This window comes from Ursus maritimus, unplaced genomic scaffold, assembly GCF_017311325.1.
Source record: "Ursus maritimus isolate PB19 unplaced genomic scaffold, ASM1731132v1 scaffold_25, whole genome shotgun sequence".
Taxonomy (NCBI): domain Eukaryota; kingdom Metazoa; phylum Chordata; class Mammalia; order Carnivora; family Ursidae; genus Ursus; species Ursus maritimus.
In genome coordinates, this window is record NW_024425008.1 from 12,082,362 (window position 1) to 12,096,481 (window position 14,120).

The following is a 14,120-nucleotide window of genomic DNA, read 5'->3' on the forward strand; positions in this document are numbered from 1 at the left end:
TATTAATAAAAATACTCCAGCTCTCTATTGGTTAGTGCTGGTCTGATATATCTTTTTCCATCTCTTTACTTTCAATATTTCTTTGTCATTATGTTTTAGGTGTGCCTTTTGTAAATAACATATAGCTGGATTTTGTTTTTGATCCAGAGAGTTTCTATCTTTTAACTGGTGAGTTAAATCTGTATATTATGATTACTGATATGTTTTTACTTATTTCTTTTATCTTGCTATGTGTTTCTTTTTATCACAACTTCTCTTTGCTTTTCCCCCTCCTTTCCTATTTAGATTATTAGGATTTCTTTATTTCATTTCTCCCTAATGGTCTAGAAGTTATATATACTCTATTTCTATTCTTTTAGTGGTTATTACCCTGAAATTTTTAATTTACATACTGACTTAACAATTATGTCTGTAATTGCCATGACCACTACAAGAACATGGAATGCTTTAACTTCAATTATCCATCTCATTTTCTGTGTTATTGTTACTTATTATTTGGTCCCATGTTGTGTTATATTCCCCAAATTAATTATTCTGTAATTTTCATTTTATAAATTCAATCCTTGTTTAGATTTTCTCACATTTACCTGTTTTCTCTGTTCACTATTGCTTCTTACAACTTAACTCTTTTCTTGTGAATTCAGTTTATTTCTGAAGTGCATCCTTTAGATGTCTTTTTTAACAACACTTAATGAATAGTAAACTCTCTTTGTCTTAAAATGCCTTTATTTTCTATTGCATATTCATTGTTAATTTAGCCATCATAGATATATCTAGTTATGGACTGGTTTATCTTTTTATTTTAAAATAAAACATATGCAAAAACAAAAGCAAAATATATGTGCAGATTAGGGGATTATTATAAGGCAAACACTTATAACCATCACTCAAGTTAAGAAATGGAATTTGCCACTCATGGATGTATTTTTATTTAGTTTCCTTGGGACTTTTGCAATATTTTTTCAAATGTATCTTCTGGTTTGCAGATTCTCTCTTTAGTTGTGTCTACCCTGTTTGATCAGCCTGTTTTTATTACTATATTTTTTCATTTATATGGTTCTATTTGCTTTTTCATATCCTTTCTAATCTTTTCTATACTGCTACATAATTTTATGGATATTTTCCTTCCTTTATGTCTTTCATCTTTTACAACATACTGATCTTTTATAGATTATTGTTCTAGTATTTCAAGTAATCCTTCTGTTTAGTTTGGTTGAGTTCACATATTTAGAAATTTTAAGACTCTGGGACTTTCTGTATGTGAACCCTGGTCCAGCTAGGTTGTGGAAATTTCTCTGGTTCGGTCATGTGTTCCAGAGTAGCACCATGTTGACCAGATTTTCTCACTTCCCCATACCATGGAGGATGAGAGTAAATTCAGGCCTTAAATCTATAAGACGCACAGCCTTGGGATTTGATTTCACAAGAGGAATATTTATTTGTTTGTTTTCTAAGCTAAGGCCCTCCCTTTGTGCAGCCACAGCATAGGTCATATGCCTACCTCACTGGTGTTCTGCACCCTCTTCATGGCTGGCATCTAGGGATTCCCCTTTCTTTCTTGTGAGCACAGTCATAGATGATTAGCAGTCCAATATTTACTTCTTTTTAAAAATTGAACATTTCTAGATACTTGTTGTGAGGAGATTTGTCAAAATTAGGATGGGAAAAAATACAGGAGGGAGAAAAAACTTCTCATTGGTAAATTTATATTTAACTTACAAATTTATCATAAATAAGATCAGAATAAAACATTGGCAAATAAAAGCTAGGGATGATTTAATCTAGTATTTATTAAGAAATGCCTAAGAGTTTGACAGTTCAGTTTGTATTTGGATTCTTCCTTAGAAGGAAGCCAGTTTTTTGTCCAGTGCTATCTGATCTTTCTCTCTAAGGAACAGTGAAACCTCCTTGATCAGCTGATCCCTTAAGCGCAAGAGTACCATATATTGTTCGCCAGGATGGTACACACTGCTTTTACCATTTTTACATTCAATAAATTCTCATCTTTTAATTCTGTGCTAGCTTTAATCAGTAACGTTGCTTATAATATAGCATGGACTTAAGTGCTAAATAGGTTGATTACCTTGTCTCCTTGAGAAGAATATTACTATAAAGATATTTTGAACAAATAATAAACAACAGAATTTAGCTGTGTTAGCCTAGCCTTTTTATATCATAGTTCATAAAATATTACCTAGAAATCTTTCCTGCACCCACTACTGACCTTCCCCTGTCATACCGCATCAGTTTATCTTCTTGGTAGAATTATTTGAAAGGCACTCAGTATACACTCCAGATAACATGCATCTTCCTAGGCAGATAAACACAAATTGAAAAGTAAATTAGGGATATGTTTACAGATAAAAGATAAGCTCTTCGGAAGTCAAGGCTGATACACTGTAAGTTAAAACCCAGAGGGAGCAACACTTCCACTGGGGCAGAGGAAGAGGAAGCAGACACAGAATTGCAGGAGGCTAAAATGGCAATGTTTTAAAATAACAGAAACTTAAGAAATGCTTTGTTCACTATTATTTCTCAGTAACTGGAATTTCCCAACACTTCGGCTTTAATGTTTCTGTCTCCTGGAATTTCAATCAAATAGATAATTATCGTATTAATGTAGATACTACCTACTCCCTTCCACCACCAGCATCCCCAAAAAACACATAAAACAAACACAAAACAGAGAACCTAAAGTGTATTAAAAAGGAGCTCAAAAATCACACAGAGAAGGTAGCCAGTATCTCTTTGAGCACTTACTGTGGTTCTGAGCTTCCCCTCTGTTGAGACAGTCAAGAACTGAGCCGCCATAGTTCTCATTGTCAGAGAAAGGAAGACATGGGAAATGGTAGTGACTGTCAAACCTTTCTGGCACTTAATCAATAAGATCTGTGTGTTTCATACCCTCTTTACACTAAACTTACGAATATCTATCTTGAAGAAGAGAGTGCATATTTTCTTGATCCTCGGCTTATAAAGTTTAATCATTGCCTCATACTTAGAAGGAAATGTGTGTAATTTCCAAAATGGTTTGACATGGAGCTGCCTATAAATGAAAGTGAAAGTTTATATTTGCTAAAAAGACTAGTTTTCTAAATAAATAAAATCTAGAGAAGCAATCAATCAAAACTCCTTATCTTTTTACTCCTAAACCAGTTTGGAGAATTTTTTTTTTCAGTGTATCTAAACTTGATTTAGGATATAATGCTTTAAAGGTATCTTTTAAGATGAGAACAAATAATAAGTACTCTGACTTAGTAATTTTCATGTTTCTTTGTCAGCTACACAGTGATTTTAGCTTATCCAAAAAAAGGCTATTGCATAATAAATAGTATATTAACTAAAAACACTGGTTTATGAAGTTTGGGGTTTTTTTAAAGTGATTTTGTACTATTTCTTTTTTAATAATTCAGTAAACAGAGGAATGTTTCCTAACACATTTTTCCAAGCATGTCTAACAAAGTTAAAAATGACTCGTTAACTTTTTATGCAGGTATTAAATGGAATCAATTTTATTTAGCTTTAATTTTCCAGTAGTTTAATACAAAATTAACATCTGGTACTGAAATGATGAAGCAGAGAGATAATATTTGATGTATGGTTTATATTAGCTCTTCAATAATATTATTCTGCCAGGTAATAAAAAAGAAAATTTTCTGCAGATATAAGCATAAGTAAATTATTTATTTTAGTTTCTGGGGATAGTAATCTTTCAGCATATATAGCACATAAAAAGAAAGAAATGAATCTTAAACCATATTAATTATATGATGTATAATATATGTATATATATATATATATATACACACAATTAAGTAGTTTTAATACATTAGTTACCAAAATGTTTAAATAAATTCATTATATTTATTGTCTTTGGGCTTAACTTTCCCCTAATAAAGGACTTCTACTAATTCTATAACATTGCTAGAATAGTGTTCTTTACTTTTGAATTTGGATTAATAAGAGGAATGCTTATTTTTCTTAAAACCTTGTTAGTGGGGGCGCCTGGGTAGCGCAGTCGTTAGGTGTCTGCCTTCGTCTCAGGGCGTGATCCGAGCATTCCAGGATGGAGTCCCGCATCGGGCTTCTCTGCTGGGAGCCTGCTTCTTCCTCTCCCACTCCCCCTGCTGTGTTCCCTCTCTCGCTGGCTGTCTCTCTGTCACGTAAATAAATAAAATCTTTAAAAACAAAAAACAAAAAAACAAAACAAAAAAAAAACCTCGTTAGTGGAAAAAGAGTAAAGTGTAAATTGAAAAGTTTCCTTTAAAGTAATTTTGTAAAATATTTTAATGGCACCAAAGTGCCTTAAAAAGTTTCAGATACAGCCATAAGAATGTATCTTGTTAAGGAGGACTTCTTTTTTCCATATTTAATATATCTGTATAATAATTTAGATATTTACTCTCCTTTGTTTCATTGGGATGAGTCATATGACACAATTGATTATTTAAAAATTTAGTTTTTTAAATCTAGACCGTTTTAAAACTCTGCAAAAGAGAAGCAACTCTCTTTAAGAGACAATCTTTTTATAAAAGAAAAACAATTTTGTTCCTCATTACTAAACATATGATTGGCAGTGCCAAACGTAAACAAAATAAGGTGGAAAAAATATTTTTCGGCATTTTTCATCTTTGGACTCCCTATTCTCCTTCTTAGAATTTGGTCTCTTTTTTGCCTTAAGGTTTCCCAGTGTTTTCCCAATCTTGCCTATCTGGAAATAAAGTACTAAAGTGTTAAACAGTTCTTGTTACCCTACTAGGATTATTTGAGGTTTTACAAAAAGAATGGTACAAGAAACCAATAATTAAAATATACACAGAGATTACAAAAAAGAAGAAGGGTGGGTGGATGGATGGATGGATGAATGGGAGGGTTTCAGGCAAAGGAAGTCTTTGGACAGGACTCACTATATAGGTGATGATCTGTCCTGATGAGAAGGGGGGAGTCTGTCAAGTAGATTCTACCACTACTTTTCTACTGTGATGTATCTCAACCACTAACATGTAATATTAACTTTTTTGTCATTTGCCTGGTTTGAAATCAAATGCCTTTTTGTTTGTTTAAGGCTGAAAGAGCATATTCCTTTTGTGGGACTATTGAATACATGGCACCGGATATTGTCAGAGGGGGAGATTCAGGACATGACAAGGTATGTTCTACACTTCTTATATCTCCATAAAATGTATAATAAGAACCCTAGTTAGTAACCTAGGTCCAATCTCTTCAACGGAGCCCTCTTTCTGGTATTGTCTTACCTTCATTGTTTTCTCTCCTTTGCTTTGTGTACAGGAACACATTATGATTTCTAGTGTTTGAGGGGGAAAAGATAGACTTTGTTGATTATCTCTTCAACAGAAATAAGCATTGTAACAGTCCTTGAAGAAAGAAAAAAATCCTGCATTCAAGATAGTCCAAGTTTGTTTTCCTAAGCCCTCTAAAAACCTCATTTCCCTTTGTATGTGCAAAGTGAAGACTGTAGAAGCATCTTAAGCAGTTTTGTTATAAAATCTAGGTCACATATTTTTTCATCCTGTATTAAAGGGTACAGATTTCTTTAGTGCCATCTTAATGCTTTTGCTGTACTAATAATTTTCTCCAAATAAGGAATTTCGACTATTTTTTGGTCCTCATCTTCCCCTCTCCCTCATCCCCTTTCAAAATCCCACCTGTAAGTGTGGAGAATCTTTGTTCTCCTTACTAATAACTAATCATATACCAAAGCCTGTTCTTCAAGTTGGTGTGGTATTAGTTTCAGGCCATATGATTAGGAATCTGTTGATCTGTATCATCTCAACAGCTGGTTTCAAATCCAACAGCAAAACATTGGGAGGGTCCTGACTCAGGTGGCAGTGAAACAGCTTGTATGAATAAAGTAATTGAATTGCTGGTTTCATTTGCTTCATGGTATTCTTTGAAACTGTTGTCCCCAACAGTTTGTTAGGGATTTATAACTGTTAAAATTTGAAAATTACCTTCGAAGACCTAATGTAACCAATTTTTAGGGACAAAAACCTTATAGAACCTCCTAGAATTCCTGTATACCCGAGGTCTGGAATATAGCTAGTCAATAAATACTCTTTCCTGTTCATGGAACACCTTGATGACTTTGAGTTGATTTAATGTGACCGTATATACAAAGTGCTTATCAGTGTACCTGGCTACACACTGTTCCTTTTATGATTGCAGTTGGCCTGATCATGGTTTATACTTTATCATTATGCGTTTTCTTTAAAATAGCTCTAGGTTCATAAATTTTGCATCATCTCTCTGAAACCTTTGCCCTGAAATTTGGAAGCAGAGTTAAAAATTTTAGCATCCAGTTAATATCTCATTGGTATAAGCTTGTGTATTCAACAGATATTGAAATCTTGATTTGCCTAACTATAAAAGAACTAATTTTCAATATGTCAGGATTCCTTAAATTATATATAACTTGCTATGCTCTCAGTTCAGGTAGCTGCATTTATAAATTGGTTTCCAATTTAGATCATTTTATTTTATATCATTTTAAGTATCTTCACATTTCCCACAATTGAAGACTCACATAAATGAAGATGTATGTGATAGGTCCTATAAGAAGAATTGATTTAGGTGATTACGAAAATATGATACCTTTAGATGGGATTTTTTTCATTTTTGTTCTCTGACTCCAGGAATTTCATAATATTTATTGTATCTAAATAATTAATAAAAATGCTGAATGCTCCTTTTTTCCCCCCCACCATAAGTCTGAAGATTTTACTTAAAATTTTTAAAATTTGGGGCACCTGGGTGGCTCAGTCAGCTAAGCAACTGCCTTCAGCTCACATCATGATCCCAGAGTCCCAGGATCAAGTCCCGTATCAGGCTACCCTCTCAGTGGGAAGTCTGCTTCTCCCTCTGACCTTGCCCCATCTCATGCTCTCTCTCTCTCTCTCTCTTTCTCTATCAAATAAATAAATAAAATCTTTAAAACTTTTAAATTTAAAATAAATTTTAAAATTTAAAAAAATTAACCAAAATAAAACCATTAGTTAATGATTTAAGAAATAATGACAACACCTTTAGTCCCTTGATCGACTTTGCTGTGTTTAAATTCTATTCTGAGGATACCTGGATATTTGTTCTCTAAATGTCTTTCTTGCATGTGCTTCATTTAATACTGCTTACACAGAAAGCTATATACAAGATCTTTTTGTTAAAATATTTTTCAAATATATAGTTTTATTCTGTTCTTTTTCCTTTCTCATACAATATATATTCATAGTCTATAAAATGACGTTATTGTTTTATAGGCAGTTGACTGGTGGAGTTTGGGTGTTCTGATGTATGAATTACTTACTGGAGCGTCTCCTTTCACTGTGGATGGGGAGAAGAATTCCCAAGCTGAGATATCTAGGTAAGACTTACCAAATAAAATAAATGTGTTGTTTTCTCAAAGAAACTTACCAAATTTCTGAAATTAAGGCTGATAGAAAAGATAATTTTTTAAATGAAGGTAGACAAAATGATGTTCAAGTGGTTAACTTCCATTTATATTCAATGGAGATATGTAGAATTCATATTTCTTTATATTTTATGTGCCCACTTACATCTTAAGTCTCATAAGGATAGTGTCAAAATTTTTATGTGCTCCTAAGCACTTCATTTATTATCTTAACCTAGGACATCATATATTGAGAAGTGTATTTGTTGGACACTTTTTCCCTACTGTAAACCGAATGTAATTTCTTGGCAAGTAAAGAAAAAGTAGTGATATTTTCAACTCGTGGATATATTAGGCTCAATAGAAACAAATACCATAAAATCACCCTCCTGTAGGTTATCACAGTAGCCTTCTTCTAGTCTTTTCTTCATAGCAGCTGTCACGATGGCAGTGTTACATATGTGTTCCTAGTTATTTGATTAATGTCTGTCTGTCCCACTAGATTGTAAGCTCGGTGAGAGCAAGGGGCGTGTCTGGCTTTGATCTTCAGGATTGTATGCTCAGGTGCCAGCACAGTGCTGACCATGCAGAGTTCAATAAATACTTTTGGAATGAAATGGATTAATGAGCAAATAAACGAACAGTGATAAAACATTATACTAATTGCTAGTTATGTTTTTGTCCTGTTTTTACTTGAATTTTATAACTTTGAGAACAGATTTGACATTAAAAATTAAAAATTGAGACTTCCACCAAGATGGAATAACAGGGACCAGATTTACTTTCCTGCCTGAAACAATTTTTAAAATGGGCAAAATATCTGAAACAGCACTGTCGAAGACATTCAGCTTCTAGCAGTGAAGGACAGTGAACACAGAGACGGAAAATAAACGAGGTGAGCCCTCTGATTGCCCAGCTTACTGCCTTGAGAGAGTATCCAGGCTACAGAACAGGGAGGGCAGGCCCAGGCAGAGTTGAGGTGATGTGGAACTGAGCCCAGGAGGACCAGGCACCTAGCGTTTGCAGGGCAGAGTCAGAGAGACATCCAGAGACTTGCAGAAGGTACCTCTTGAGTATTCAGTGAAGTGTTGATAAGCGCACACGCGTGAGGGAGCTACTCAGTATAGTTCAGATGCGATTTCTCTAAACTGATCTGTAGATTCATCACAGTCGCAATCCCAGCAGGCTATTTTGTTGTTGTTTTTTATCCCGTAGACATTGACAGCCTAAAATTCATAGAGGTATGCAGAGGACGTAGAAGAGCCAAATCACCTTTGAAAAAGTAGATCAAAGTTGATTTCAGGGCTTATAAGCTACAATAATTAAGACACTGTGCTGTTAATATTGAGATAGACAACTCATCAACGAACCAGAATAGAGGGTCCAGAAACAGAACCACACAGATATAGACGACTGTTTCTGTTGTTTTGTTTTGTTTTGTTTTTTACAAAGGTGCAAAGTCAATTTGGTAGAGAAAAGATAGTCTTTTCAACAAATGCTAGAGCCATGAGGAAAAAATGAACTTCAATAAATACTTTGTACTTTATAGAAAAATTAAAAATAGATCATAGACCTAAATGTAAAATCTAAAACATTTCTGGAAGAAAACATAGAAGAAAATCGTCGTGACCTTGAGTTAGGCAAAGACTTCTTAGATAGGACACAAGAAGTGCAGCCCGTAAAAGAAAACACTGATAAATGGGACTTTATCAAAATTAAGTATGTGTGCTCTTTGAAGGAAACCAAGGAAGTGGAAAGACAAGCCACAGACTGGGAGAAAAATGACAAATCCTGCAGCTGATCGACGACCGGTGTCCAGAATACATAAGGAGCTCTCAAAACTCAAGGGGGGAAACCCTCCACTTTGAAAAATGAGCAAAAGATTTTAACAGCTCACCAGAGAGGATCTATGAGCGGCAAAGAAGCATGTGAAAAGATGACCAACATCATTAGTCTTTAGGGAAATGCAGAGTAAACCACAGTGAGATGCTGCTGTGTACTCACTGGAGTGGCCACAGATAAAGAGCCGGATTGTAGCAGGTTCTCCGGAGGAACAAAACCATTAGGGTGTGTGTGTGTGTGTGTGTGTGTGTGTGTGTGTGTGTGTGTAGAGAGAGAGAGAGAGAGAGAGAGAGAGAATGTATTATAAGGAATCAGCTCATCTGATTATGGAGGCTGAGAAGTCCCATGATCTGCCGTCTGCAAGCTGGAGACCCTGTCCTGAGAATAAGAGGAGCCTGTGGATATGAATCCCAGTGCAATGGCAGAAGACCAGCATCATATGTTAAGCAGGCAGGCAGCAAGGGGCTGAATCCTCTCTTCTCTGCTTTTTTTTTTTGTTCTACTCAGGCCCTTAAGGGATTGGTTGCTGCCCACACTGGGGAGAGGATTCTACTTTACTGAATCTACCAGTTCAGATGCTAATTTCATTGAGATTCACTCTCACAGACACACCCATAGCAATGTTAAATTTGGGCAATCTGTAGCCCAGTCAAGTGACACTTGGGGTTAACCATCACAAGGCCACCCCGTGTCAGTTTGGCAGCCATGCACATTTCCTTAAACTGTACTTAATCTCCAAATAAAGAAAGACAATAACAGGGTCATAATTCCACCAAATGCGATACAGCTATCCTACATACAGTGGAATACCCATTAACCCCTTACATAAAATCCTTAAGTGATGTTCGCTCTTCTTGAAATCCCATAACTTAAATACTATGATAAAAATTAACAATACTTAAATACCATGATATAAAGTCAGTGCATCTTATCTTGCATGATAAAGCAGTAAGAGGGGAAAGGCAACAAAGACATATTGTAATACATATATATTAGAATGATTAATACACACGTATTCCCACACATATATTCATAACAAAATGAGGAGGAAATACAGTGATTTCTGTAACGGGTCACGGGGTCATAGGTGGTATTTATAACTACCTTCTTTCACTACCTACTCTGTATTCCCTTTGTCTTCAGCAAGGACCTTGTGGGATGATCCAGAGAGTCATTCCTGAAGAATCTGGGCCTTTAGTATTTCTGCCTAGGTTGTGTTGTTATAGTTTTCAGTTGACCTTAATCACAGGGCATGGTAATACTAACAGATACCCTAAGGGATCTCATATGTTTTGGACACTCTTTCTTACTTCTGCTGCGGAGTAATAGTCCAGTTTCCCCTTGGTGGTGATGATCAGTCACCCCAGCCAGCACCAGAACTCCCTTCTTTGCCTGTTGATTCAAAGGCACGAGGAGCCCGAAGTGGCTGGATGACTGTCTTAATTTCTAGCTCAGTGGAATCATTCATTGTGTGTCTCTTGGTGGAAACATTCGTTTTCCTAGAACTAAGACCTCTGGGCTAGCCGAGCATAAAGTCGGGAACAGGGAGCAAACATTTTGCTAGTGAGTCACTTGGGAGTAAAGTGAGTTGTGCCACTCCCAATTCCATCCCATAATTTCTGGGTCCATGAATCCTGGTATGGGAGAAACAGCACCATATACTGGATGTGGATTCAGAGCATTTACAGCCTTCTGGAGAACCTTGCTAGAGCCCTGCAACATATTGTCACCTGGCTCACATTCTGTCTCTTCAAAAGGCCATTCCACTGTCCTATCACGCCAGCTGCTTCAAGGTGGTGGAGAACTTGGTAAGGACCAGTGAATTCCATGAGCGTGGGCCCAGTGCTACACTTCTTTTGCTATAAAGTGAGTTCCTTGATTAGAAGCCATGCTGCGTAGAATACCATGACAGAGCATAAAGCATTTTCTAAGTCCACAGATGGTCGTTTTAGCAGAAGCACTGCATGCAGGGAAAGTAAATCCGTATCTATAATACACGTCTATTCCAGGTAGGATGAAACATTGGCCCTTCCATAATAGAAGCAGTCCCATGTAATCAATCTGCCACTATGTAACTGGCTGATCACCCTGGGCATTGGTGCCGTAGTGGGCACTCAGTGATGGGCTCTGCTGCGGGGTTGACTAGGGAAAGAGACTGCTATCTACAGAAGAGATCCCCCTATTCACTTGATTATTAAAATCCTCCCTGCTGAGGTCACCCTTTGGTGAGCATTCACGTGGGACACAAATGTCTCTACATTTTTTTCTCCCCACTCAGTAAGGTTTATCCATGTACCTCTTACTGATATATCTTTGTCAACCAGACTTCCTTGTCACCAATTCTAATCTTACTTCTTCCAAGTCCCTGACCATCCAGCCAAACCATTGGCCACTGCCCATTAGTCAGTATAAAATTGAACGTCTGGCCGTTTCTCCTTCCAAGCAAAATGAACATCCAGGTCACTGCTCCAAGTCCTGCTGTCTGGGAAGATTTCCCTTCACCGTGTCCTTCCCGGATGTGCCAGAAAGGAGCTATGGTGCTGCGGCTGTCCACTTTCGGATGGTGCCTGCTTCTCATGCAGAACTATCTGTAAACAAGGCCTGAGTCTTCTCTTCCTCTGTCGGCTGTCATAGGGAACCAGCCATGAGGCCACAGATGCAGGCTGCGAGAGAGAAAGCATGGAGCGGGAGCGGGGGGCGCAGGCATCCAGGTCACTTGTTCATGTAAGTTGGGCCTTCAGGGCCTGCTCAGGCCCCATCTCGTGTCTACTACCTCTATTTGATGAGGGAGTGCTGCTGATGCGTCAGATAACACCCAGCATATGATGGGCGTCTCAGTTCTCATGGAACTTGGGGGCCCATAGTTAAGTGTTCAGTCTCTGTTTAGGCCCAGTAGCAGACCAAGAGCTGTTTCTCAAGAGGGGAGTAGTTATCTGCAGAAGATGACAGGGTTTTGCTCCAAAATCCTATGAGTCTGTACTGCAGTTCACCTCTAGGGGCCTACCAGACTTTCCAAAAGCTTCCCTATCTCCCACTGACGCCTCAGGCGCTATTGAATCTGCTGTAACATAAGGCCCAAGGGGCAGAGCAGCTGGAACGGCAGCCTGGACCTGTTGCAGAGCCTTCTCTTGTTCTGGGCCCCCCTCAACAGCAGCTTCTCAGGCCACTTGGAAAACAGGCTGGAGTCCTCCCCTCAAATGGGGAATATGTTACCTCTAAAATCCAAAGAGGCCCACCAGGCATTGTGCCTCTCTTTTAGTTGTAGGAGGGGTCAGATGCAACAACTTATCCTTCACCTTGGAAGTAGTATCTTGACATGCCCCATACAACTGGACCCTTAGAAATCACTAACCTTGAAAGTCCCTAAATTTCAGTTCGATTTATTTTCCACCCTCTGACATACAGCTATCTTCCCAGTCTAGAGTAGGTGCTACTTCTTTCTTACTAGGTCCAATCAGCATAAGGTCATCAACATAACATGTTGATCAGTGTGGTATAGAAGAGAAAGGTGATCGGGAGCCTCAAAAACTAAATTAGGATGCAGGGCTGGAGAGTTGATGTACCCCTGAGCTAGGACAGTAAGGGTACATTGCTGGCCTTGCTAGCCGAAAGCAACTCCTTTTGCTGGGCCTTATGGAGAGCGGTAGAGAGAAGAGCATATGCCAGATGAATAGCTGCATGCCAGGGTGTGTGAATTTGCTCAAGCAACGGAACCATGTCTGGTACAGCACTGCAGTTGAAGTCCACCACCTGGTTAAATTGATGATACTCCAGTGTCGTCTCCAAGATCCATCTGTCTTCTGCACAGACCAAAGAGGCAAGAGGGTAGGTGGGAATCACCACTCCTACATCTTTCAGGTCTCTGATGGTGGCATTCATCTCTGCAATCCCCCAGGAATGCCGTTATCACTTTTGGTTTTACCATTTCCCCAGGAAGAGGCAGCTGTAATGGCTTACATTTTGCCTTTTCCATTATAATTGTCTTTCCTCCACAGGTCAGGGAACCAATGTAGGGATTGTGACAGCTGCTAACTATGTCTCTTCCAATTATGCATTCTGGAACTGGGAAAATAAGCGCAGGATGGCATCAGGGACCCACTGAAGCCACCATGAGATGGAGCTGAAACTCTCTTGGTCACCTGACTCCATAATATAAGCCCCGACTCTGGTGGGCTGCAGTGATGGTTGGGGTCTCCTGGAATTACTGTCAGTTCAGAGAGCCAGAGTCCAGTAGTCCCCAGAAAGTGGTTAATTCCTTTTCGCCAATGAACAGTTCCTCTGGTAAAAAGCTATAGGCCCCTTCAGGGAAGGCTGGGAGGAAGATTCACAGTATGAATTTTCATGGCCCTTCCTTGAGGCGACCCACCTTCCCCTTCATTCAAGAGGTCCTGTGGATATATAAGCTGGCTCAAGTGTGGGAATTGATGAGGAGCAGTTGACTGGGAAGGGGAGCAGAGGAGAGGACCAAGGGGCACCAGGAACCTATGGAGGGCGGTTGGGTATGTTCCTTTCTTTGGCTGTGGCAGTGATCTCACAGGTGTACATGCGTTAGAACTTACCAAAGTGTATACTTTGTGTGTGGGAAATTCACTGTGCGTCAGTTTTACTTGAATAAAACTGTTACATTTTTCTAAACATACCAATTACAGGACAGACTAGGAAGGAAATAATTTCTCACTATTCCAGTTTATTTAATTCCAAAGTGATCAGTCATATTTCTTGTTAAAATCATAGTTAAAGTCATGCCTGTTATTAAAAAATTTAATACCACTTTGCTTATTTTAAATGGGCCTCTTAACAGTTTGAAAATGCCTCAGATTTATAGGAAATCTTGATCATTGTCTTGAGAATTTGGGTCTCTTTGCAAGGTCAC

At 38.0% G+C, this 14,120-nt stretch overlaps 1 protein-coding gene across 2 annotated transcripts in view; it reads left to right on the forward strand.

Annotated features, from left to right (window-relative positions):
* The window catches only part of RPS6KA5 (ribosomal protein S6 kinase A5), a 178,833-nt gene that overhangs the window by 125,960 nt on the left and 38,753 nt on the right, over positions 1 to 14,120 (forward strand). For both annotated transcript variants that reach the window (XM_040641535.1, XM_040641536.1), the window contains exons 6-7: positions 5,066 to 5,149; positions 7,275 to 7,378. In XM_040641535.1, the coding sequence (XP_040497469.1) occupies positions 5,066 to 5,149; positions 7,275 to 7,378 (188 nt within the window). The remainder of the gene's footprint in view (positions 1 to 5,065; positions 5,150 to 7,274; positions 7,379 to 14,120) is intronic.